The sequence below is a fragment of the Myodes glareolus genome, chromosome 23, assembly GCF_982192425.1.
Source record: "Myodes glareolus chromosome 23, mMyoGla1.1, whole genome shotgun sequence".
NCBI lineage: Eukaryota > Metazoa > Chordata > Mammalia > Rodentia > Cricetidae > Myodes > Myodes glareolus.
Window position 1 is genome coordinate 27009299 of NC_142048.1, and position 26617 is coordinate 27035915.

Sequence of the window (26617 nt, forward strand, 5' to 3'; positions counted from 1 at the left end):
AATATACAGTCATGAGACGTGTGTTATTTGACCTGGGACCCCACATATATCACACTCAAGGCTGAAGGAGTCTGATTTAACCACTCAGAGACCACATGCCGCTCTAGTCAAGGCTGAGGGAGTCCTATTTACACCCTTAGAGACCATGTGCCCCCCAGTCAAGGCTGAGGGAGTCCTATTTACACCCTCAGAGCCAGAAGCTTTCTAGGAATAGCATCACATTGAGGTTTCTGTGAACTCACAAAGTTTTCATATTTCATTAGGGTCTGGTTTAGGATTTTGATTATTATAGGGCTTTCATTTTTTATAATATCCATGAGCTTTCCACACAAAATCTTTTTTAAAACATGCCAGATTGCATTCGCCACCACCAAAATGGCATCTCTGAAAATATGATCTTTTTGCCACCTCCCCAAATGTAGTCTCAATATTGTTCTTTAGTAACGATATGTCTCAGAGTATTAGGTCCTTTATGTACCTTGCATAATTGGAATGTTTTAAATAAGTCCAAACCTCCATTGGCAGGTCCTCTCTTCTCTCTCTGTGGTTGTGGCCATGCTCACAGTTCTCCCTTCCACCAAGGGAAAGAAAGCGTGGTGTCCTTCTTTTCTCATTACCGAGGATGCTTTTGTTCGCTAGAGTTGAGGATGCCAAGTCGGTCTCGAAGGATGCTTGGTCAGGAGAGCACTTGCCGAGGAACCCCACAGCCTGCTGGTGCTGCTGATCCTTGGAGCCCCCCCCCCCCTTTAAGACCGCTCTTCCACATAAACTCTCCCAATGGAGGAAATTGCCACAACATGAAGTTTGTTCGTCCACCCGATCTCCCGTCCTTTGGGCTTCCGTTGTGTGTGGTCATTGCACAGGCATCATCACACAGGGAAATCTTCATGCAGAAGTCGATGGTGCTTCGTGCCTCTTCATCCCTCCACTTCCTTAGCTTCCTTTTTCTCCCCTTCTCCCTCCTGCTAGGCCCCTGTCCACTTTCCCTTCTATTTTCATGCCACGTGTAACGTACATGTGATTTTATGTATCTCTGTAAAATCTAACTACCACAGACAAGAGAAAATATGCTATTTGTTTTTCTGAGATTGGTTTCATTGTCTGAATACAATTGTCTCCATTGGCATCCATTTTCCTGCAAACGATGTAACCTCATTCTCTAGGACTAAAATGTCCGTGTAGGGTGTGTGTGTATATGTGTGTGTGTTTATGTGTGTGTGAGCTTACATATACACGTTTTATGTTTCCATTCCTCTGTTGTTACATATCTAAGTTGGTTCCATAATTTAGCTGCTATGAACAGTGTTGTCAGTGTCTCTTTGATGACTCGAGTCCTTTGGTCCTTTGGATAAATACCCAGGATTGGTATATGTGAATCATATAACAGTTTTATATTTAACTTTTTGGGGGAACAGACTCTCTCTCTTAAAAATACATATTTTTATCTATAGATGCTGGACATTCCCACCAGTGGTCCACATCTTTGCCAGCATTTTTAAAATTTGATGATTGCCATTATGAATGGGGTGAGGTGGAGTATCAATCTAGTTTTAATGTGTATTTCTCTAATGACTCCGTTTATTGGCTGTTTGTGTTTCATCTTTTGACAACAATCTGCTTAATCATCCCATTTACTGATTAGTTTCTTTAATTTCTTATTGTTTCAGACCTTTGTCGGTTTTGTGTATTGGAGACAGTTATCCTATGTCACATACACAGCTAGCAGATGTTGTTTCTCTATTCAGTTGTCTTCCTCCGCCAGGGTGACACTTTGTAACTTCATGAGACCCCATGTGTCAGCTGTTGTCACTTCCTCAGTCGCTGGAGTCTAATTTAGAGAGTTTTGTTTTTGTGTTTGAGACAGGGTCTCATGTAGCCAAAGCTGGTCTTGTACTCGCTATGTAGCCAAGGCTGCCCCTTGTCTTCCAGTCCTTCCTGTCTCCCAAGCGTGTGTGTCAGTTCCCAGGGCGAGGGTCCTTTGAACAATCTGCTGGTCGTGTGGTTTAGTTCATTGTTCTCATTTTTGCTATAGTCCTTCAAAGGATGCTTTAAACACTAATTTGAACATTTTGTTAATTTTTTTTCACACTTTTCTGTCTGACCTGTACTCATTGAAAGCAAGGGCTTTAAATGTATGCTTATTCTAAATTCACATCGCCTCTCACTTGCCACACGCAGAAAGAACTCAGTAGAAAGTTGCAGGGAAGTTACGGAAAACATCAACTTATGTTGTACTTAAAATAATACACTCATAAAAAAATAATACACTTGTTACTTTTGATAGACTCAGAAAGCATCACGTTAAATGAAACAAGCCACTCATGAAAGGACAAATGAAATATGTTTTAATAAATTAGTGGAAGCCGAAAAAGTCAATCTCTCAAAGAAGAGAAGAGAGCTCATGAGAGACTGGGAATGGGAGAGAGAGAGAAGTATGACAGAGGTCAGACAGTAAGGACCAAAGCACAGTTGTTAGGGGAATCGTTCCTGGTGTTTCTAGCGCTGACAGGGAGCCATAGTGGGTAACATCTTATGACAGACCTAAAATAGCTGGAAGAGAAGAATCCAAGTGCTGCAGCATAGAATCATTGCTTATCAGTGCCCTCATTTAATCACACATGATGTAGATTTACATATCCTAACTACCCCCCAAATAGGCCCAAATAAATACATCTTTAAAAAACTAAGTTAAATTTTAAAGAGAATCTCTCCAGGGAAGATGAATGCTAGGGCAAACCTCAGAAGTTATACGACGAGGCTTTGGAAATCATGACTGTTGTCACACGAAGGTGCAGTGACAGCTGAGAAGACCATGCATGCCTGTAGCATAGGACTGCTGTCATCGAAACAAGCGTGAGGGTGCAGCTCTTAAGTGTGGCCCTGAATAGCAGTTTCCTTGGATTTTATTGGGCAAATCATCTCTAAGTAAGGAGCAAGCAAAATCCTGATTTTTGTGTGAAAGTCACGTTTTTGAACTGCTATGAGACATTTTCCCCGAGGGGCAGCCATGCTGGTGACAAGACTCCCGGAGGCCATCTGAAGTTCTCTAACTCCCAATGCCGCCCATCTTTAGTACCAGGAGCTGTTTCTTAGGCAGTGTGGGTGAAGAACTGGCCCAGCCACTGTTTTGAAAAGGGCCAGATTTCTTTACCACCCGCAACACTCTCCGTAAATGCCCTAGTGACATCCATGTCTCATGTTTGCTCTAAAGCCATTGTCTCCCAGCCCAGAAGTTATAAGATCCCTGTGTCTCAATGGAAATACTCCATTTCCTAAGGGCAGACCCTCTTAGCTAAGTATCAGGAGGACACTCTTTGTCATCAGTGTAAGGAGGACCACTGCCCTCCTTAGCATGGGCTAAGGTATCTTTTTGAGGGGTTTTTATAACTAAATTAACTTTTATGGCTAAATTAACTTCTTTTTCTAGCTAAATTAATTTTCTGTTGGAATAATTCAAGTACTGATGAAAAAGAAATGGATTAAATTTAGACAGACTTGAAGATAATATATTTTTAATACTAGCTACTATTTATTAAATATTAGGTCTCAGGGGCAGTATGTTCAACATCTATTATTTCATCTAACCCCCTCAATCACTGTAAGGTCAGTGTCACTATAGAGTAGTGGTTCTCAGGGATCGGATTTCAGATATCCTGTATATCAGGTATTTACATTACAACTCATAACAGTAGCAAAATTACAGTTACGGAGTAGTAACAAAAACAATCTTATGGTTGGGGTCACCATAACATGAGGAGCTGTATTAAAGGGTCACAGCATTAGGAAAGTTGAGAATCATTGCCGTAGACACTTTGGAAAAAAAAAAAACAAAACGATGAAATTGAGACACGAAAAATTAAACCACTTTCCCCCCTGTGGTGTAACTAATCAATCTCAGGGCTGGGATCTCAATCTCATGGTATAAGAACAGAGTTATTGGGTTTTGTTGCTGTCCTGACATTTAGGGGAGGAGAGTTATTTAATGTCACCATTAGTCGGCGTGTTCTCTGAGTCTGTTCAAAGCCACGAAACTTTCTCCTGTCTCGCCAAGTTCAACAACCACCTCTCCGGCTGTCGGAAGGGCACGTAAGGTGGCAGTCGAGAAAGGAGCCTGGTGTGGCGTGGCAGCTATTCCGTCCAGGGTGTTGTATCCGGGAACGGCCATCCTAACCGCATCTGACCTGTATTTAATTAGGCTGGGTTGTTGAGTTGAGTTCTATTTCACAGAAATCCATCACAGTGTAGGCTGGGTCCCTCAACTGATGAGGCAGGAATGCAGAGGTTGAGACAGCCCTGGGGAGCCTGACGTCGAGAACAGTCCTGCAAATGTCAGGCCGCTTTATTAAATTATAGTTGAAAATTTTCATCAGTAGAAATTGGAACGCCTGGTACATCTTTACGGACAGGCAGGGTTTTGCTGGATGGTGGAAATGGATAGGAAGTAGATGACTAGGAATTCCACGAGGAATTTAGAGTTGATTCTGTTTGAGACACTCTCTCTAACGGAAGACTCCGCTTTCCCTGGGAACTATGTACCGTACAGAACTACATATGTTCAGGGGACGTATTAGTTGTTGTTGGCCGAGACTGGCATTTTCTCGTGATTTCTATCTCAGGTCAGGGAGATATAGCTAATTTATAACTAAGTTCATTTTAACTTAGTTCTGAGTCAGGGAGCAGAGAGCAGGAAAGTAGCTGGTATCACCACCATCTTGGTCAGAAGTAGAGCCAAGGCTGATCTTCTCCTGATGCGCAGAGCCTTCTCGTCAGTCCACCTGATGTGGAAATGGCGGCCTGCTGCTTTCTATTCCCTAATTTCTCACACATGCCCAGTGGCAGTGGGTGGCTTACAACATGGAGTTTCAGCAAAGATTTGATGTACTGATGAATGTAACGCTTCCGATAGCGCATAGCGCCCTTCTAATTCTTCAGCTATAAATCTACAGCAAACGGGCAAGTGGTCCAAAGCGCTCCTAACTGCTGTGATTAGAACAGATGTTTCTATATGCCAAGGGGGTTTTCCCCCACTGCTGCCCACTGGTTGCCCCTCTCTATGCTTTTAACCTCTCCTTATTCTATGACAACTTTCCAACAGCAGCCAGGTCTCGGTAGCAAGAAACTCAAGTAACTAAGGTACTGAGTACTGAGACTCGGTAGCTAAGATGACAAATGGAAGGTCAGAAGCTAGGAAGACAATGCTTTCTCCTGGAAGCCAATGAGCTGATTAACCCAGCTGCACCTGTCTACACCATACAGCCGTGAGCCGAGCATTATGGGTAACATGAGGCCATTGACTCATTTTGGTGTTGTGCGCCCTAAGTCAACATAATTGCTCTTAGCTCAGCTCTGATTAGAAATTTCTTCGGAAGTCATAACAACGTCATGATTAGCTTCAGCATCAATAATAGGCCCCTCCTCCTTACCCTACTGTTTGAGTACAATCAGTTTCCTCAAATAACAGCTTAAGAATTGGATTTTGTATCAGAGAACTGTTGGGGTTGAGATTAAGCAGGAAAGGCTGCCCTAGAAGTTCAAAGGACCAAACGCTTTCCTCTTCTACATTGCCAAGTTCCCTTCATTGCCTATTGCAATAAGGGCCCTGCCTTTAAGTTTTGAAGCCAGTGGCATTTGAAAACAAACTTACGGTAGACTAGTAAAAGTGCGTTTTCAATGTCGGTTTTCTTTCCGATTTCAGCGCAAACAGTTGAAAGTCAAGTATAGTACTCTGGTTTCAAAGAAACTTTCTTAGTGGCACGTAAGCTAATGGAAGCCATATGCTCCATCCCCTCAGCAGGCCGCTGTGGTCTTTGCGAGTAAATATAGGAAAGGAATACGTGCGTTTCTAGAAGAACTTTTGGACAGTGTCGTAGTAGATCTTCTGTTAAAAGAACCAAGCAGCATTTACACATAAAATTGAGGTTAATAAATTGAATTAAATTGTAAAACACAAGATTTGTCTGAGGCTGCGCATAGGAGATGTTGTTCACTTGACTGTAACCTTAGCTAGCAGATGATTTCCCCATGCCCAGGGGCATCTGAGATAAAACTTGGCAAAGGTAGCACATTCTGCAGAATGGAATAGAGCTGTCTCCTCCTCGTGGGCTCTGAGCATTTCAGAAGTGCATTTCAGACTTTTTATGAGGAGCCGCCATAGCTGCTGCATGTGGTAATTTTACTGGCATCCATAATTGTAATGCTAGTGTTAATTTGGTGGAGGCGAGGAAGGGAAGGTACGTTGGTCCCAAGGAGCAAAGCTCAATCAGATGTGAGTTAGAACAAACCGTGATGGTTTTTATTATGCAAGGGGAAAAGATGACAGACGATGTGGCTAGCCCTTTCCTTAGAAAGGAAAGCCTCTTGCGGATCAGATCAGCAGGGAAGTGATTTCTACAATACATAGAAATAAAGTCGGGCATGAGAAATGTATTGTGAGTTGATTTTCTGCCCAAATCCTGCTGAATTAGTAGAAAATCACAGACCTTTGGAGCTGGAAGAAGTCATACTACAAGTCCATCCAAACCTTTATTTTACAGATGAGAAAGCAGGCTACCAGATAATGAACCATATCTGTCTTAATAGACTGGATTCTGGGCCAGTCAAATGGCTTAGTTGGTAAAAGTGCTCGCCCTTGATGACCTGCGATTCAGTCCCGGGAGCCATGTAGTAGAAGATGCTAAGTAGTTTCCGCAGTTTATTCTTGCCCTCTATGTGTTCACTGTGGTGTACACGCTGTCCCAACATAGAGCGAGTAAATATGAAGAATACCACGTGATATTTTAAAAAGAAAAGAGGAGAGTGAGTTCTTAGCTGTGTTTCTCCTGGTGCCTTCACAGAGTAGGGGCTTCCCAATTCTAAACAACCTTGTTTCCCAACTAATTGTTAAGAATGGGAATATGGTGTGTGAGTTGGGAATCTGGGGTATAAATTCCATAAAGTCCCTTCCACCCACAGAAGAGATTAAGTGAACATTTACAGTGAAACACAGGACATGAAGAGGCAGAATAACTGATTCTGAATTCAGGCTGTGTGTGTGTTTGTGTGTGTGCGTGTGCGTGTGTGTGTGTGTGTGTGTGTTGGTAAAAATAATTCCAACTAAAGTAACTTCCCAGAAGTTGGAAGAGAAAATAGAGAGATTCAAATGTTTGTGCTAGACAGTGACATTCCCCAGGAGGGAGGTGAGGAATGTAGACAGGTAGACTGGAAGATACAGGCAGCCGGCATCTAGGTGTCCTGTTGTGTCAGGCCTTTCTGGTTGATGTGGGAGTGGCAGTCGTCAGCACCAATTTATCCTGCGGTCACAGAAGAGTGACTCACACAAGCATGTCACATGACGACCCCATGGGAACATAGCCAGTGCTTGAATAGTGGGAATGAGTACTAAGCCTTCTGGTCTACCAGGATCGGTTTCAGCTCTTCTCTTCCTCTCACCCCAGCCTGCTCCCACGGAACCCAAGAGTTGCCTGCTCTCTAGCTCAGCTTTCCCCTTCATGCTCGGCTGACTTTTCTCTTGCCTCTAGTGGTCCGGAGACCATCTTCGGCCCCCTTCATCGTTCATCCCACTAACTTATCTTCTCACGCTAACCAGCTCACAGAGTCATTTACTTGAAAACAGTGTCCAAAATGTCATTAAATGATCTTCGCTTACTACTGGAATATTTTCAAGTTTTTCACATTTGAAGTTTACCTTGAAGGCTTATACTGAGCTTGACAGTATCGGAATTATCCTAGTTTGGGCATTTGTACCCCAAGGGCTGTATTTAAGTGGATTTTTGTAAGAAAATAAAGTGTAGTTCCTCCCCCCCCCCTTTTTTAGAGTATAGTAGGGTCAAGTGGCAGCTGTTCAGAAAGAATTCTTCCCACAAGGTATCTCATGGTCAACTTTCCCTATCAACAAACACAGTCTGACAATAGAAAAATCCATCCTATAGATTATAGGCAAGTGAGGAACTGTAGAGATGGCTCAGTGGGCTAGTGCACCTACTGCTCTTCCAGAGGACCCAAGTTCTACTCCAGCACCCAAGTCACGCGGCTCACAACTGCCCACTCCAGGGAGTCTAACACCCTCTTCTAGCCTCTGGGGGTACCCACAGACGTGACAAACACAACACATTCCAATAAATAAGGTAAAAGTAAAGCTATAGATAAGTAAGTTATGAATCATAGTTTATGCAAAAATCCTGGGATCTTTGAGTTACATATTTTAGCAATATTTACGGTTTATTGTCTTCTTTGAAAAAAATAAATGTGGAGTAGTTGGAAGAATTTTCCTTTATTTCTTTAAAGAACAATTTGCTTTTATTTTATGTGCATGAGTGTTTTGCCTGCATGTATCAATGTATACTACACATGTGTCTGGTGCCCATAGAAACCAGAAGAGGGTGTCATATCACCTGGCACTAAGTTAAAGATGGTTCTGAGCTACCATACAAATGCTAGGAGCTGAACATGGGTCATCTGTAAAAGTAGCAAGGGCTCTTAACCACTCAGTGATCTCTCCAGTACTTGGAAGAATTTTCTTTTTTTAAATTTTTTTTTAATTTTTTAAATTTTTTTTAAATTTATTTTTATTTTTTTATTTTTTGGAAGAATTTTCCAGTGGCATATTTTAAGAGTGACTAGTTGTCTCATTTATCATGTTGATAGAGATCCCCAGAAAATCTTGAGAACCCTGAATGTGTTCTGTAGTACTGAGAGATCTTAGGATTTCTTTAACAAATCTTAAACACATACTCAAAACCTCACCTAATGTATGATATCTTTTCTATGATAAATACTGTGTTTGGGGGGCATCCTTCTCAAAATTAATTAGGGAGAGTCTTTTTTAAAAAAAAATCAAACAGTTTAGTATATTTGGTCTCTGTTTTGTAATTGCTTAGCAAAATCTGAATAAAAGTGTGGTTTTAAAAATACCCCTAGAAACCCTTTGTATTATTACATTATTAAAAGGAAGTATTCCTCTACTCAGCCTATACTGGGTGTCTAGTGTAAACAGGACATTGTTGTAGGCGCTGGGTACAGGCTGCTCAGGTCTCCTTCCTCGTGGAGCTCATGTTTAGTGGATGAGAGAGACAGTAAGCTATAAACGTGAGCACACACACATTCAGAGAGTGAAGTTCAGCACTGGCTTTGGTGGTCTGAGTGGGACTCCCTGGGGGTATGGCTTTTCACTTCTGATCTATACATAATGACAAGGGGCCAGTTCTGGAAAAGTCCACCCCAGAGATACCCCCAGCAAGGCACAAAATACAAACGACAAAGACCCTGCCTGAGTTTAGGAAAAGCCTAGCAGGATCCAAGAACAGGAGGTTGTGAGCCTGCACTAAGAAAGGTGGTGGTGAGTCGATGGGGGTCTATCCCACAGAGGCGGTTAGGCGGGTCCAAACTGCAGAGCCTTGTGGAACCAACCCATACGGAGTCGGGTTTCTCTTTCCATGTAAGAGGCAGTGCTGTGGGGTTTTGTGCAGGGATGTGGCATGATTTATGACTTCTTGGGAGGTGCTTGGTTGCTCTGAAGAAAGGGGTTGTTAAAGACCAAGGCAGAAAAGCAGAGTGCCATGAAGCTAATGTAACAGGCCAGGTGAGAGACGATGGCCGTTTGCGGTGGAGATGGGACTATGGCTAGGTGGCGCTGCAGCTGGAGTTCTGGAAGGGATCCAAGGAGGTGCTGGTGTAGACAGTGTGGACTGATTTGGGGATGGATGAGGACCGGGAGATAATTGCTCTTAATGCAGTATAGAATGAGTCGGCACAGAGATGTATCTCGAACATCCCATTTCCACTCTGCTTCGTATCCTACATTAAACGTTACTGCCCATAGTCATTGCTATGGTGAAACGAGTTCCTGGCAAAAATACCCTGGCATGCACAGTTTCTGCCTCTTCCAGTGAGCACGCAGTGAATGCAAAGAAATCCACGGAGGAGATGACAGAAACGACCCGTGTAGCAGAAGCACAAGCAGAAACTAGTCGTTTCGCTAATTGGCATCTGTGTAGAGAAGTCTTTTGTAATCTCTGCAGAACCATGAAGGATTCCAACCTGCATTTAAAGCAATTCTATTCCGTGCTTCTGTGTCTGGGTCCTCTGAGAAATTCTTCTGACGATAGCACACTTGGTGAAGGTGTTGCTTCCTAAGTGATCTATAGCTCCAGAGATTCCCAAATCTGCTTTGGTTTTCCCCTTTGGTAGGAGACCCCACCCTCCCTTCCGCTGACTGTTGCAGCAACTCTGCCAGGATATTGTTTGAACATTGCCCCTATCCTTAAAACAAAGTCCCTTCAGTACACCGCGGTCTACCAGCCCACATGGACAATCCCAGCACACAGTTCTGCAGTGTGAGCTGAGCACCTCCCACCCACATTGGGCAGTACCGACTGTCCCAGCAGCAGCTGTACGTCTCGTGTATTATTTCCCACTGCTGCTCCCCCGGATGCTATCAAAGCTTCTCAGAGGGCTCCGCTTTTGGAACGCTCCAGAGTTTGCAGGTCTTCCTCCATTAGATGCGTTCCTAGTTTCTGTTGATCTTTTTAAATCTACGTGGACCGTTTCTGGATTTGAATTTGATCCACCAGTAGTATCACCTATTCCTCACACACTCCCCTGACGTCATAACAGAACTGATGGAGTCCCCAGCTGATGCCGTGGGGGAGGGGAGCACCAAACTCAGCTGGGCTCCCGCGAGAGGTACAAGCCTCGTGTCTTGGACACTGGTTTCTGCTGTTCTGTCTCATATACCTGCTGAACTGGTTCCAACATTCAGGGAGCTCTGTTGCCTAATTTCATTCATTACATCATCTCAAAGTTGGGTTCACATTCTTTCCTTAGGGTCTTCTGTACCCTCCCACAACCTAGGAGATGTGTCAAAGCTCAGCTTCAACTCCCCTGACTGCAGGGGGGGCCCATCGACCTCAGGGCACCCAAACATCTTTTGGAGAGGATATTGATTAATGTTACAAACTGACCGGAGTCTTGTCTTTGGCCAGCTGTGTTAGCTTATTACATGAGAAAGCATGCTTAAGGAACAATAAAATAAAACCAAAAGCAGTGGGCAGGAGCTACAGAGCCAGCTCAGCCATTAAGACCATGTACTGATCTTCCAGAGAACCTGAGTTCCCTTTCCAGCACCCACACTGGGTGGCTTACAATGATCTGTAACTCCTGTTGCAGGGGGTTCAGTGCCCTCTTCTGGCCTCCCTGGGTACTGCATTCACACACACACACACACACACACACACACACACGTGCATACACATATGTATATTATAATTCATAATATGCATGTACATATTATGTAAAATTATACATAACAAAGTAAATCTTTTACAAAAACAAAAAGGAAGTTTTATGTAAATATGGTCAGTAAAGAAAATGTTCTCTGCTGATTATTTTCATCCTTCCTATAGAACTTCCTTTGTAGTAAAATCTTACAGACCCCCTAAGTACAATCCAGGTGGCACTTGGGGGTCAGGAGCAGACACCTTACCCCTCTGTTCTCCTAGTTCCTTCCTAGTCTGAGGCCACCCTGACCTCAGAAGTGTCTCGGAAATTCTGAGAATCTTTAGGATTCAGCTGAACCATCTCCCAACTGTAAAGATTTCAGAAATGGAGAGAGGTGTTTGTGTTACTGGCTGATACTTAACGAATCCACATCACTGACCCTTCGATGCTAGGTTATCAGCCTCCCAGCCTCCACCATCCCTTCTGGCAGAGATGCATACTGAGGGCCATGGCCTCTCCTTCACTCTGATCTGCCCTGCCTTCTTCCAGGTGATCCTCTCTCTGCAGGGTCACCACAGCCTTTTTCCTGAGAGCCACATCTGTTCTATTCGGGCTTTCTGTTTCTTCCACGGCTCACTCTTGCTCATATGATGAGAGCCTCGAGCACTTAGCTGTGGCCTCGTGGTTGCTCCCGCAGAGCTGCACCCCTTCTTTACAACTCCGTGGAAAAACACTTGTTTATAGCTCCTCTCATCCCCAGTTCATCACCATCTCCCAGCCACTCTCCTGCCCCTTGGCACCAGATTCAGATCTCAAAGCCTTAGAAGAACCCTCTAGTCCCTTGCTTCTGAGTCCCACTGTCCCCTCCGAGGGTAGATATACTGCTGACCCATGTTATCCTCTGAGCTTACTGCTCAGTCCTCTGCTCTACGCCCATCACTTGGCCCTGTCACCTTGATCTCCGTGGCTGTCTCTTCCACTTAAATAAAACTGTTCAAAGGCAAAGACGGCTGTGGAGGGGACGCTTCTCTTTCAATGTGAGCTCCCAACTCGTCTGGCAGACGCCCAGCACGTAAAGACCCTCAACATTTGAAGGACGAATCACCGTTACTCACCACAAATACGTTTTGTTTTTTTTTTAACTCTGAGCAGTGGTTGCTTCCTAAATCATCTCCATACTACTAAAAGCAGAAGTTATTTTTTTTCAAAGCCTCATTTGTTACAAGACGTTAGAACTCTCACTGTTCAAATGAGAGCTCAGGGTTTTTAGGAGAATTTTGCTTGTTGAGATTATCAGAGCGTCCACTGTGCTCGGAAGTCTTTCCACCCGAGTGGAATCAGCTGTGATCTCAACAAGCGTCAGCGTTCAAAACGGATTGACTTCCTATTGCAAGGATCAGAGCCGTCCTGGGAGGGTATGCATGGTGGAGGCCGGGAGGGGGCACGTGGCACGTGGCGATGTGTTCTGATGGCCCCGCTCACCTAAAACTCATCTTTCTGCAGGTGATGTGTCACCCATCAGCATGTCCCCCATCAGCCAGTCCCAGTTTATTCCACTCGGGGAAATCCTCTGCTTGGCCATCTCGGCAATGAACTCTTCCAGGAAGCCTGTGACCCAAGAAGCTCTGATGGAACACCTGACGACGTGTTTCCCAGGTAACAGGAGAAAATGGCGCTCTCTCTAAATGGACATAGACTATGGATGTGGGGCGTGGGGTGTGGGCTCCAGGACTTTAAAGGAACCCTAGGGGGGAAAAATACTTTCACCCAAACAGATTAAATACTTTCCTTCTGTGACTTAAAATAATAACAATCAGAAAGTCACTCCTTTAGGTACAGTGCTTTTTATTTTATTCTTATTTATTTTTTCATTTACTTTTATATTTTGATAGAATACTTTTTAACTTGATGCTTAGGGGAAAGATTAAGCCAGCATTGTAAGAAATGGCGAAAATGACCAAGAGTCTGCTCATTCATTGCAATTCAGCCTTCCTTAAATATATAAACTTGGGGTTCATCAGAAACAGCTGCCAATGTTTAGTCCCAGGAGTTCAGCTAAAGAAATGATGTTTAAATAAATATGCCTCGCATGTTTGTGTTATGATCTGATGAGCCTTAATAAAATGTTACTTCATGAATTGAGACTTCATTTTTAAAAGGAAAAAATTGCTTTTTTCCCCTTAACTATTACAAAATGAAGACAGTGGGTACAGCTGCAGGATAAATGGTTGCCGATGATTGCAGTGGTCAAGCTGTTTGGTGTGGTCCACACTAAACACCCGTGCCCTATCTCCATGGAGGCACCCACTACTCCCCTCCAGTGCCATGCCCCTGCCAGAGTTTTCAAATCTAGTGTTACAAGAGAATTTCAAAATCCCGTTTGCTGTGAAATCTCTAAATTTCCTTAGGTGCAGGCAATTTTCTGTGCATGTATAGTTTAACATGTATAAATAGATGGAGGCCAGCCTGGTCTGCAGAGTGAATTCCAGGACAACCAGGGCTTTTTACATAGAGAATGCCTGTAAAAAAAAAAAAGAAAGAAAGAAAAGAAAAAAAAAGAAAAAAGATAAATAGATGGGCAGTGTGAACCTTATGGGACTGACAGTTTGCCAGCTTAGGGAATACTATACCCCTTTCTAGACTGAAATAGAAATCACATTAAAAATAAATGCATGATCTACTTAATGTTCATTCAGCTTTCAAAGAGACTTCAGTAATATATGCTGTTGGCTGAATCTGCTTTGGCTACAGAAAAAGTGAGTGATAAATAACCAGACAGTTAAAGACAAGCAACAATAAGCATTTGCTTAGGTCCCGAGTCTAAGGGTGCCCAGCAGTAGGCTGGGACTTAGAAAGGTGGGCCTGTGCTGTCTATACTGCTTGATTTTGGGAAAAAAATCCTTGACCCTTGGTCATATCTTATGCCCTAATGTGTTGATGAAGCGATCTTGGCTTGGCCTGAAGCCAAGCTGTAGAAAGTGTGTATGAACATATACATGCATACATGCATGCGCACACACACAAGGAATGGCTAGAAGAACCAACCCTAGGAAGATCATAAACATGGCCTACCGCCCTCCATCTTTTCTTTGGCCTCAAAAAAGCGATGTGTTTCTTTCCCAGTAATTTTCCCCTCTGTTCTTTTTTCTTTTCTGTTTTTCTTCTTCAAGTTTCTGTTTGATTATGGTTCTTTTTTGCTTTGTTTTGTTTTTAGTTTTTTGACACAGGGTTTGTCTGTGTAGCTCTGGCTGTCCTGGAACTCGCTCTGTAGACCAGGCTGGCCTCGAATTCAGATCTTCCTGCCTCTGCCTCCTTAGTGCTGGGATTAAAGGTGTGCGCCCCCACGCTCTACCCCTCCGTTCTCGATGTCAGTGTTTTTATATTATGTATGCTATTCAAACGGTAGCATCAACCTACACTTGCAGCCTATAAATTATCTTAAATGTTATAACATTTTACTATCTCCAAACATTCTTCATTATTTGTTCCCCTTTTCTAGCTGCCCAGTGCCTTTCCCACTGGTAGTGAGACACGCAGCTCCGCAGGTAAGAGAGGGCAATGCTCTTCGCAATCAGACCCTCTGGTACAGGACAACCCTTCTGCTGTATACTAGGCCACTGCTTTGGACAGTGAACAGTCCGGCTGATTTAAAGTCTTCAGACTGTTAGTTACACAGCTTCACGAGAAGCCAAGTGACTTTCTCAGAAGTGTTTCCATGCCTCCCACGACTATAAACCAGGAAAGAATGCAGAGCCGGTACGCAATAGTAAAATACTCATCTCTGCTGAGAAACAGAGGGTGCCATCAAGCTACAAGACACTGTAGCGAAAACAAATTCCTGGCAAAGTAGTAACTGCTTTGCCAAGTTTTATGGCAAGGGAATGCTATCTAAAGTTTCCCATCTGTGTAGTGTTCGGGACTATGGACCAGACCCAGAAATTTGCAGAAACACTGTGTAGACTTTGCGAAGGGTGGAGCTTTTCAAAAGCCTAGTAGCACCTGTCTTTGTGAATAAAGTTTTATCAGAGCACAGCCATTTCTGACAACTCTGGATTAGCTTCTGCTCGTTGGATGTAGGAGAGTTGACGTGTTGCCACGTAGGGCACATGACTCACAAAGCCTAAAATATTTGCTAACTGGTCCCTCAACCCCTGGTCCAGGACATGGTAATAATTATTGAAATTCCTCTTTAATAACAGTTACTCTTTTCCTTTAGTTTAGTTTTGTTTTAAAATTTTGATTTTTGAGACACAGTCTCACTGTGAAGACCACACCGGTCTTGCACATTATCATCCTGTCTCTACAGGTGTACACCATTATGCCTGGCTTAATAGCTCCAAACTTTTAACTAGTATTTCCTTAAAAAGGAGATTTCCTTGGCTTACCTGCCCTCTTTTTCTCTTCCTTTTATTTGTTGCTTTCCATCAGCTAGTCAGAGCAAAACATCACAGGGAATTTAGACTTGTTTTAAATTAAAGTCCATTTTCAACGACAGTGCTAAAAGTCTGGAGGGTTTTTAAATACCTTCTTTCTTTTAAAGGTAAGGTTATTTACTTCCTTTGTAGTTTACTATTTGAAAAAGAGATGTTGAAATACAACAGTGTTATTGAAGTATTTAAAATTTTCTATTTGGTGCATGTTTTATAAATAAAAAGGATAATTTCAAATATGACCTCTCACTGTTTCGTACATCTGTAGTCCAAAGAATAAAAATGTACCAGAAACAAATGGCAGGATAGTCTTTTTAATAAAAGTTAAACTTTGAAAGTCAGTTCAGCAACTTCTGTATACCAGTTTCCATTACAGAATTACATGTGTGCTTGGAGGGGTGGGAGGTGTAGACTGCGTGCGCGCACGTGCGTGTGTGTATGTGTCTGTGTGTGTTTACAGGGTGTGTGTGTGTGTGTGTTTACGGTGTGTGTGTATTTACGGTGTGTGTGTGTGTGTGTGTGTGTGTGTGTGTGTGTGTGTGGTGTGTGGTGTATGTGTGGTGAGAGAGACATGGCCCTGCTGGGCCTTGTGCATGCCAAGCAAGTCTCCTACCACAGAGCCACACCCTCAGCCTAAGAATATTTCTAAAGATCTTAAAAGAAGGGCTGGAGAGATGGCTCAGAGGTTAAGAGCACTGACTGTTCTTCCAGAGGTCCTGAGTTCAATTCCCAGCAACCACATGGTGGCTCACAACCATCTACAATGAGATGTGGTACCCTCTTCTGGCATGCAAGCATACATGGAAGGAATGTTGTATACATAATAAATAAATCTTTAAAAAAAATCTTAAAAGAATACTTGTTTTCCATTCTCCTAAAGAACTGCTCACCCACCCATCTGGAATGAGTGCTCAGTTCCATTGGGCTAATCCCTGTATATGCTAGGCCGACTCACTTCAGGGACATGGAGGACTGTGGGAGTGCAGGTAGAGTTGGAGCTGGCTTTAGCGTCAGCCGCAGAATGTTAGTATGCCATTCCATGTTTTCTTTCTGTCTCATCGTTCGGAATTCTCACTCAATCAGTGTTCTTCACTAATAAAAATAGCAATAGAATGAAGCCCATTAAGCATTTCCATCTAACACTGGACGTGAAGACATGAGCCTGTAGTCTCAGAAACTACATGAAGGTAATGGATAAAGATTATTTGAGCCCATCAGTTCCAGGCTAGTCTGAATAACGTGCACAGGTCTTACCCAGAATGAAAGTGCCCTTAATCCAAGCTGTCTAGCAAAGAACACACATTTGTGTACTCTGTTCTGAGAACCAATCAGATTTGAAGGAGCAAAGCAAAATGTGCTTCCAAGAAACACCATACAGTCATGCGATAACTTTAAATACCCGCCTTTGCTTTGAAAGATGTAAAGGTGTGAGTCCAGTTTTAGCTCGGTTAGAATGCAGAGCTTGTCTCTGTTCTCAGCAAATCCTGATTCACCATAAACTGCTGGTGTAGAAACTGAAAGGGTGGAGCTTGCACATGAGCCTCACTTTGTCAGGTTAACCCCACAAGTGTCTGGTAGAACTCAGGGTGAGATTGAGGGCTAGAAACATCAGTCACTATACTAAGACTTAATGGTAACAAGTATAAATTTTTGCAACTTTCAGTTGAACCAGAAAAGCCAAGGCGGAAGTGTGAAATAGATTGGATGGCAAGGGAAAACGTGGTTGTGGTTTCTATCTTCAGAGTAAACGCTGTTTACTGGTGTTGCTGAGAATCCCCAGGCATGTGAAGCACAGGTTCTCTCTTGTCCCTTCACTGAGGAAGAACTAGAGAAATTTTTCTTAATGGCGATTAGCATATTTTTGTTGTGGCCATGATTTTGTATAAATCTATGGGTTTTCCAAGACCAGCAGTAATGATTCATGAGCTAGAGAGCTGGCTAGGTAGTTAAGAATGCTCATTGCTCCTCTCAGAGACCCAAGTTAGGTCCTCAGTGCACATATTGGGCTGATACTCTATACTCAAGTTACAGAAGATCTGAAGCCCTCTTCTGGCCAGTGCAGGTACCCACACGTATTTGGTGTACAAACACACACACACACACACACACACACACACACACACACACACACGAGGAAAAAGAAGTATAACTTACCTTTCTTTAGTAACAGTCAAGGTAAATTAATTAATCATGAGGGGTTTTTTTTGATTTTAGAAAGTGTTTCTTTATATAGTCCAGCCTGATCAGAAACTACTATGTAGCCCAGGCCGGCCTCGAACTCGCTCAGTCCTCCTGATGAGCTCTGAGATTACAGGCATGGGCCATTACTCCCTGCTAATTATATATGTAAAAAAGTGGGTTTTTATAATTGAAACTTATCATATAATTGCAGTTTTTAAGCCCAGGTTTGTTGTGTGGGCGTTGTGCCCACAGCTTCGTCATCTGAGAGCACAGTGCGGCGTGTGTGCTCACCCTAGGGGCCGTGTTCTGAGTGGGGTCTTCTGCCATTCAACAGCAGGCTCTGGCTCTCAGGAGGATGAAAAAGACTCTCAAGTTGCTTCCCTTGTGGGTAGCTACTTTTTCTTTTGTGGCGGCACCCAAGAATTGCATGATTTGGAGTAATATCATGAATTCTGTTTTAAAAAAGTTTCTATTTTGTACACGTATCAAAGAATTTAAAAACAAGCTTTATCATTACCAGTCTTCAACTTAGTTGTGAAAAAAAAATCAGTGTACATTTATCAAAAATAGATCACTAAATTAGAGGAAGTTATGCAGCTAAAAGATTAACTGCAGTTAGCCATATGCTGTATGTGAGCCTCTCCCCCCTTGCTAAAGATGGCCTCCCAAGGTGGGTGCTGTATGTGAGCCTCTCCCCCCTTGCTAAATATGTCATCCAAAGGTGGGCGCTGCATTGTACCCACAGGCTTCCTCTCCCTGAGAATGCCAGTTCTGATGTGTTAGATCCCACTTTCGTTGTTTGGCAGGGTCGAGGGCACACAGATTTCCCAGCTCCTCCAGCGGCACCACATCATGTGAAGGTAATCTGACTCCTGATCCAAAATTGAGAGCAGTGGCTGGCGTGTATTGAGAACTTGCTCTCTGGCGCACACTGTTGTGCATGCCCCAAACCCGTGTACATTCCCAGCAGCTCTATGAGAATAGATGCCTCAGAGGCTAGGTTACCAGCTGCCTTAATGATACCACCAGGGAGGGCTAGTACAGCAGACAAGGAGATCAACAACACGAAGGAGTGCATGGTTCTGAAAACCGGAAATCCAAATCGATGTCAGCGGGGCTGTCTGCTCCCTTCTGAAGGTTGTGAGGGAAGCATATGTCCCAAGCATCTCTCCTTGACGTGTGCATGGCCGTCTTTGACCTGTGTTTTTCACACTATCTTCCATTTATGCCTCTGTCTGTGCCATTTTCCCCTCTTCAGAAGGACATTGCTCCTAATGGACTATGACCCACTCTAATGTCCCCCATTTCAACTTGGCTATTCCTGCAAAGACCCTAGCTCCAAACAAAGGTCAGTTGGAGGCAGCTACTGGAGAAGTGAGAGTTGTAAGGTGTGAATTTGGCAGGGAGGCATTGACTTCTTATAACAATTAAAGCTCGTAAAAAGAAAAGCTTTATTTAGGGCCGTAGTTGTAAAGGTTTCAGCCTGTGGTTAGATGGGCTGGTGCCTTTCAGGTCTATGGTGAGTATTCTTTCTGTGGTAGGATCTCAGCCCAGGAGCGAAGGAGAGAGGCGAAGGAGAGAGGAAGAGACCTGGGCTACACAGAGCCCATCAAGGGCCCCATTGACCCAAAGGCCCTCCCATTAAACTTGACCTCCTAAAAGTACCACCAACACCAAAGAGCAACAAGTCAAGGGTCAAGTTTTTAGCACGGGAGTTTTAGAGAACTTTCTAGATCTAAAATACAGTAGGGAATGGGGTGGGAAAAAAAATGAACAATTCGACCAGTAATGCCATTATCAAAGACAGCAGGACTTCCAACTTAACAGTCTGGCCTTGGCATCCAAGCCTGCTTTCATTCTCTACATTGTACTGCTCCGACTGTAACACTCAAAACTGCCATTTTTATGGGTCAAGTATTGGCAGTATTTATATGGTTTGATCTGGCCTGTTCCTAAATTACGCCATTCGGATCATTTCTGTAGATACCACCTCCTTGATGTGCCTGACACTGGCAAATGCAGAATATCCGAGAAATAGAGGAAGTGACCTACAGCTCGGAGGAGGTGCACTTTCCTAAGGATGTCTCTTCCTGGTTTTTATCTTTTCAGGCAGGGAGGACCTAAGCATTCCCACGAAAACCCTGAGAAGCTAAGTACACCATGGCACAATGAAACAGTGCCTCACCCACCCCTGTATTTATGTTCTAGCAAATGCAAATACTTGGGACTTAGTGAGCGAACCAAGACTGTCTCCATGTATATCCATCCACTAGTGTGTGAGTTAGGGCTCAATGGTGGAAAACCACCTCCCTCTGCTGACTCTTGCCAAGGACAGACAACACTGTATCTAACTGTAAGTCTGGCAGCAGACAGTTTCAACATGCAAAGTGGTGGATTTAAAATCACAAGGCATGTTGAAGAATGGTTCAGTCCTTTGTGCAGGATTGAGTCCTCATGGTGCTCCCCCCCTATCCACTTCGGCATGGCTCTTGTCCTTGTTCAACTCATGTTTCCACAGCCACGGGGAGATTTTAGGGGTCTAGCTATGGGTAACTAAAGGATGTGAGAAATTGTGTCTCGCAGAGAAGAGTACCCAATTATTTGCCCAATACAAATGTCAACTCTGAAAACATACATGGGAGTAACATTTTATAAACCAAGTGGCTTTTATTAAGTGTATGCATATATATGTACATCCATGTAATAACTATTCATAAAAGCAGAAGGTGTGAATTTGAAAAGGAACAAGGCGTGGTATACAGAAGGGCTTGGAGGGAGGAAGGGAAAGGGAGAAATGGAATTATATTATAATCTCAAAATTAAAAGAAGTTTTAAAAAGGAGTAGTCAAATTTAGTTATCCTTTTATAAAATTTATAAAAATTAATTTTAATTTAACTTAATCTTTTAAAAATTGGCACATAATAAAGTTACTATATATATATATATATATATATATATATATATATATATATATATATATATGATGTTCTTGTTGGAAAAAAATGCCATAAATTTATGTCATTGCATGGAAAACTTTTCGTTTTCTTGTCCTTTATAAAATAGTATCTCTTTCAAGATGTTGGAGAAAGGCTTTTTAGCAGTGCAATCGAAGTCTATCTAACTTCCTTCTCTCTCCTGCAGCAGCGATTTCCTGGTGTGGCCTCAGGACCCAAGCAAGGTCTCATGCATGCTGGACAAAGCGTTCTAGCATGCGTCTGCATCCCCAGTGCTCTCCATTTTAACTCCTTTTCACTCCCCAGGTGGTACTGTGCCTAGGCGTCATCAGAGAAAACTGGGGTTCACACTAAACGTAGCAAACACCTCTGAAGCCTGCTTCCGTGCCCTGGGGCGGTACTTCAAATCTGGCAATGTTCATGGGAGTCTGAAAATCAGGGCTTCTCACCTGTCCCTTCTTCTCTCACACCAACATCTCTGTTCTTGCCCGTAGGTGTTCCAACCCCAAGCCAAGAAATCCTCCGGCATACCCTAAACACACTGGTACGGGAGAGGAAAATCTACCCGACTCCAGACGGCTATTTCATTGTGACCCCACAAACTTATTTCATCACGCCTTCCCTCATAAGAACTAACAGTAAGTGGTACCACTTGGACGAGAGGGTACCTGACAGGTCTCAGTGTACCTCTCCACAACCGGGAACCATAACGCCCTCTGCCTCAGGCTGTGTCAGGGAAAGGACATTACCCAGAAAGCACTGCGACTCTTGCCACTGCTGCCGAGAAGACGTGCACAGCATGCATGCCTCCACTCTGCAGAGGAAACCCGCCAAGGACTGCAAAGACCCCTACTGCCCTCCTCCACTGTGCCAGGTGCCGCCCACTGAAAAAAGCAAAAGTACTATAAATTTCTCCTATAAGACAGAAACTCTCTCGAAACCTAAAGACGGTGAAAAACAGTCCAAAAAATTTGGCCTCAAGTTATTCCGGCTGAGTTTTAAGAAAGACAAGACCAAACAGCTGGCCAATTTCTCTGCCCAGTTTCCTCCCGAGGAGTGGCCCCTGCGAGACGAGGATACGCCGACGACCATCCCCCGGGAGGTGGAAATGGAGATCATACGGCGTATCAACCCCGACTTGACGGTGGAAAATGTCATGAGGCACACGGCACTGATGAAGAAACTTGAAGAAGAGAAGGCTCACCGGAGCAAAGCCGGGTCCTCTGCCCACCACAGTGGGCGGAGTAAAAAGAGCCGGACTCACCGAAAGTCCCACGGGAAGTCTCGGTCCCACAGTAAGACCCGAGTGTCGAAAGGTGATCCTTCGGAGGGCTCACATCTGGATATCCCAGGTGAGAGGGAGTATGAATTCTGCGACCCTCTAACCAGGGCTCCCAGGGAGGGCTGCTTCATCATCGAACACAAAGGAGACAGCTTCATCATGCACAACAACACAAACGTGATCGAGTCCCATTTCCCCATGACGCCGGAGTGGGATGTGTCTGGCGAACTGGCCAAAAGGAGAACGGAGATGCCCTTTCCCGAACCTTCCAGGGGAAGCTCCCACTCCAAAGTGCACCGAAGCCACAGCCATACCCAGGACCGGAGGTCCAGGAATGAGAGATCCAACAAGGCCAAGGAGAGATCCAGGTCCATGGATAACTCCAAAGGCCCCCTGGGCGCTTCTTCTCTCGGGACTCCGGAAGACCTGGTTGAAGGCTGCAGCCAAGATGACCAGACCCCCAGCCAGTCTTACATTGATGACAGTACCTTACGGCCTGCGCAGACTATCGGTCATCAAAGGGCTCTTATATCCTCTGCCAGCTATAAAGAGGTGTGCATTCCAGAAATAGTTGGTGGCAGCAAGGAACCTTCTAGTGCTTGTAGCCTTTTGGAGCCAGGCAAACCCTCTGAGAGTATGCCGTCCTATGGGGAACTCAGCCCTTGCCCAGCAAAAACAGCTGTGGATGACTATTTCCAATGCAACACCTCTAGCGAGACTGTGCTCACGGTGCCGTCACCTCTGGGGAAGAATAAGGAGGACCATGACACGTCGACCCTGGTGGAGGGGGTAAAAAAGCTGTCTCCGTCCGAGAGGCAGACCCCTCATTCTTCCAGGGAACCTGTTGGGCACCAGGAGGAGTCACCGAAAGGGCCAGGTGGGGGCCCTGCTGCCTCTGGTGGTGTGGCAGAGGGGATGGCCAATGGGCGCCTTGTCCAACATCATAGCGCAGAACCCAGCAGCCTGGACAAAAGGAAAGAAATCTTCAGCAAGGACACACTGTTCAAACCCCTACACAGCACCTTGTCGGTAAACAGCTATCACAAACCCTGCTTGTCCCTCCTTAAATCTCACCCGAAGTCACCTGTGGACACACTGCCAGGCCGATGTGAAAAACTGGAACCTTCCCTTGGGACATCCGTGGCCCAAGCCATGCCTCCGTCCCAGCGTCAGCAGGAGTCTGGAGGGAACCAAGAGGCCTCTTTTGACTATTACAATGTCTCCGATGATGATGACTCTGAGGAAGGGGCCAACAAAAACACGGAGGAGGAGAAAAACAGAGATGATGTGGGCACCATGCAGTGGCTCCTTGAGAGGGAGAAGGAGCGAGATTTACAGAGGAAGTTTGAGAAGAACCTTACCCTCCTCACCCCAAAAGAAACTGATAGCAGCAGCAACCAGAGAGCCACCCATTCAGCTCGCCTGGACAGCATGGACAGCAGCAGCATCACGGTGGACAGTGGATTCAACTCCCCACGGTAGGGAGAGGTGTCCCTCTACAATCCGCATACACCCGCCAGGGCCAGGGGCTTTATGCAGATGACTGACTTCAGTCTCAGGCTGTGTGAATGAGGGCTGTGGGTTCTGTGACTTGCGTTGTTAACAACCTGTTTCTAACTTCTTTTTCAGGAATTGAAAAAAAAATGTTTCTGCAGCTGTAGAGATCACCAATCTGGACTGGTGGGTTGGTCCCTTCCCGAAAGTTTGCCTCAGTCTAGTATGACTGAGACCAACACCCCCAGAGGTTTCTTCTATTTGTGTTTGGAATTCCAGGAGAAGGGATTTTTTTTTTTTCAAAAAAGAAAAGAAAAGTAACTTTCTGAGTACAAATAATATAGTCAGTGGGAAGAAAGGATTGGGTAGTAAAATAGATGCTCGGATAATGGCCCCTCTAGTGAGACTACAGTAGTGGGCTTTACAGTATTTCCAAAGGATCTAAAAGATTGCTGCCACTCTAATTCCTATGCGGTGTGTGGTCTGCTCTGCTTGCTCAGAGGTCTTGCTCTTCCACATGCGTGTGGATGGAGACATGGAAGCTTGTTCCTCTGGTGAAAGTTAGGGGCCCATACTCTGGGAGAGCAAACAGTTGCTTTCGCTTTCGCTTTCCCACCTGTAGAACTGACGGTGTCTGGACGCTGTCGTTTTGCAGTCTTGTTAGTTCAGCAGTTCTGACAATTCGGAGTGTATAAGACCCGATGGCCCTCGCCAACGCACTGAGGTTGGTTAGGGGTGACAAACACAAGCCCAGGGACGTCCCAGCTTCTGTTTTTCTCCATAACTCTTTCTTCTCCTTAAACAGCCACTTGGAACCTAAATCTTGCTTCTAAACTCTTCTCCAGATTGGTGACTCTAAGGTGCGGAAATGCTACTTAGACATGCATATTCCTCATCATCTCCGATTCCCGATATGATAGCATTTATAATCACAATAAGTACCCACATAGGTACTTCGTGTATGCTCATTTACGTTCTTAAGACTTGCAATTCATTTCATTGTGATTATTGCACTCTATTGCTGGGTAGCCTGGGGACACATCATCCCAAAGTCAGATTTGGGGATTATTATAACATTTATTCCATAATTAGGCATTTGCTATTTCTTGAAGGACCAGCTCTTGACTTGTTATTGTTAGTATTTTGATTATGTAACCTTTCCACCCCAAGTTTACGCAGAAATGGAAGTTCCAGTGTCAAGCGCACATCTGTCAGAGTTGGCACTCTGGGAAAGTCCTTGGGAATCCAGGAGCCTGGGCCTCTCAGTGCATTAAGGATCCTCAGGAAACCCTGGGGAGCAATAGCCCTGGCCTTTTTAAAGAATCTGTTTTGCTAAATTTCCCCCCTCCCACATCAGATTTTATTTTCCAATGAGTTTCTCTGTCCTTGGCCACCGATTTTCCTGTTCTATACCTTTTCCCCTCTTGAAAACTCTAGCAGTGGAAGCCAGATAATTGGAGGTCTGTGGTAACAGTTCAAAGCCATTGCTTGTAGAAAAGATGGTTTACTTGCTTGTGCTTTATACTCATTATTTCTTATCATGGAGACTCCTCTGCCTAACGCTTTCCTTCCTTTACTTCCATGCCCTTCACGTTGCCCCTCAGCACCCAGACTTCAGCAGCAAACAGCAGCACCCCCAAGACTGTTACCAAGGAGATGTTGGGAGTGAGTGGTTCCTAACCCTTTATAATATTGAAAAGTTTTGTTTGTTTAGGGATGAAAAGACGTATCCATGAGATAGTTGAACCAGTATCTTCAAAGAATATATTATCTTGAAACTTGGGCTGTGTAACGTAGAATTTATAAGTGGGTAGCTTATAGAAGTTCGTTTTCATTTTTAAATAGGTACTTAAATGCCTTGCCATTGTAGAAGGAAACATTAATTCTAAAGAGAGAGAGAGAAAGAGAGAGAGAGAGAGAGAGAGAGAGAGAGAGAGAGAGAGAGAGAGAGAGAGAGAAAGAGAGCACTTACCCACTGGCCACAGGTCTGTCTAGTAGTATTCGAATTGGATCTCCTTTCTGGAAAAATGTAGATCTCCCAAAAATTTTAGGCAGGATGCCCATTCAAGAATTCCCAATTTTGCTGTTTTATAGTAAAAACCTTTAGTTAAAAATGGGGTGACAGGCTTGCTTTCTGTGTACTTTAAGGTTCACCAAGCTGCCTTTCTATGCTTGAGAGAGAACAAAGAGAACACGGAACTTCCAGGGCTTTCACCCTGAGTGGCACCCGGTGAAATAACACTGCCACGCAGTTGCTGCTCCATTACCACGAGGAGCGTGAAGTTTAAGTTCTTTGTGGGGATCTTCCCTTAAAACAGGCCACTAAGCAATTGTGGTTCTCCTGAGACAAATGGTTTCTCTCTACACTTGAAGGATCTGGTGTTGACCTGGGCATCACGTTCAGCCACATTTTCAGTCCCGTTTGTTGGAAACTAAAGAGTATATTAAACAAACAAACAAACAAACAGAACCCAGAAAGGATAGAAACTTGAACTGTGTGTGAGAAGTCATATTGAAATGAAAAGTCTTGAAATGAAGAGTTTCAAATGTGAGACCCCCAAATTGGCTGATGAACATCAACACAACTACCAGAGACATGACGCGCTGCCATGGGCGTGTGCTCTGGAAAGCAGGTACTGGAAAGAGGATGTGAATCTCTCCTCCCACCTAAGAAGTCCTAAACCCTTCCTTCACCCTCTCCCCCCTCCCCCTCTCTGAGACATGATCTCTCTTCACAGCTCTGACTGTCCCTGGAACTCGCCCTGTAGACCAGGCTGACCTCAGACTCATAGAGATCCACCTGATTCTGCCTCCTGGGTGCTGGGATCAAAGGTGTACACCATGGCTCCTGGCCTAAATAGCTCATTTTAAAGGTTGCATTCTATTATTTGCTTTCTCTTCCAAATTAAATTTGAGAAGTATTTTACGGCCATATTTGCCATAAATGTTAGCGTTCCATCAGTATATCCAGATCCCTCCGTATGAATGTCACAAACGGTGCTCATGATTCCAACCGTAATGAATATAATCTTTGCAAAAACCGGATTACTGTGCATATTTA

At 44.2% G+C, this 26617-nt stretch overlaps 1 protein-coding gene across 4 annotated transcripts in view; it reads left to right on the top strand.

The window, feature by feature from the left end:
- Positions 1 to 26617, top strand: part of Stox2 (storkhead box 2) — a 238805-nt gene that overhangs the window by 203519 nt on the left and 8669 nt on the right. For 3 of the 4 annotated variants that reach the window (XM_048455804.3, XM_085680289.2, XM_085680290.2), the window contains 2 exons: positions 12718 to 12870; positions 21275 to 23540. In XM_048455804.3, coding sequence (XP_048311761.3) covers positions 12718 to 12870; positions 21275 to 23540 — 2419 coding nt within the window. Of the gene's footprint in view, positions 1 to 12717; positions 12871 to 21274; positions 23541 to 23691; positions 23743 to 26617 lie in introns of all 4 variants that reach the window. The other variant, XM_087901088.1, reaches the window with a different exon arrangement.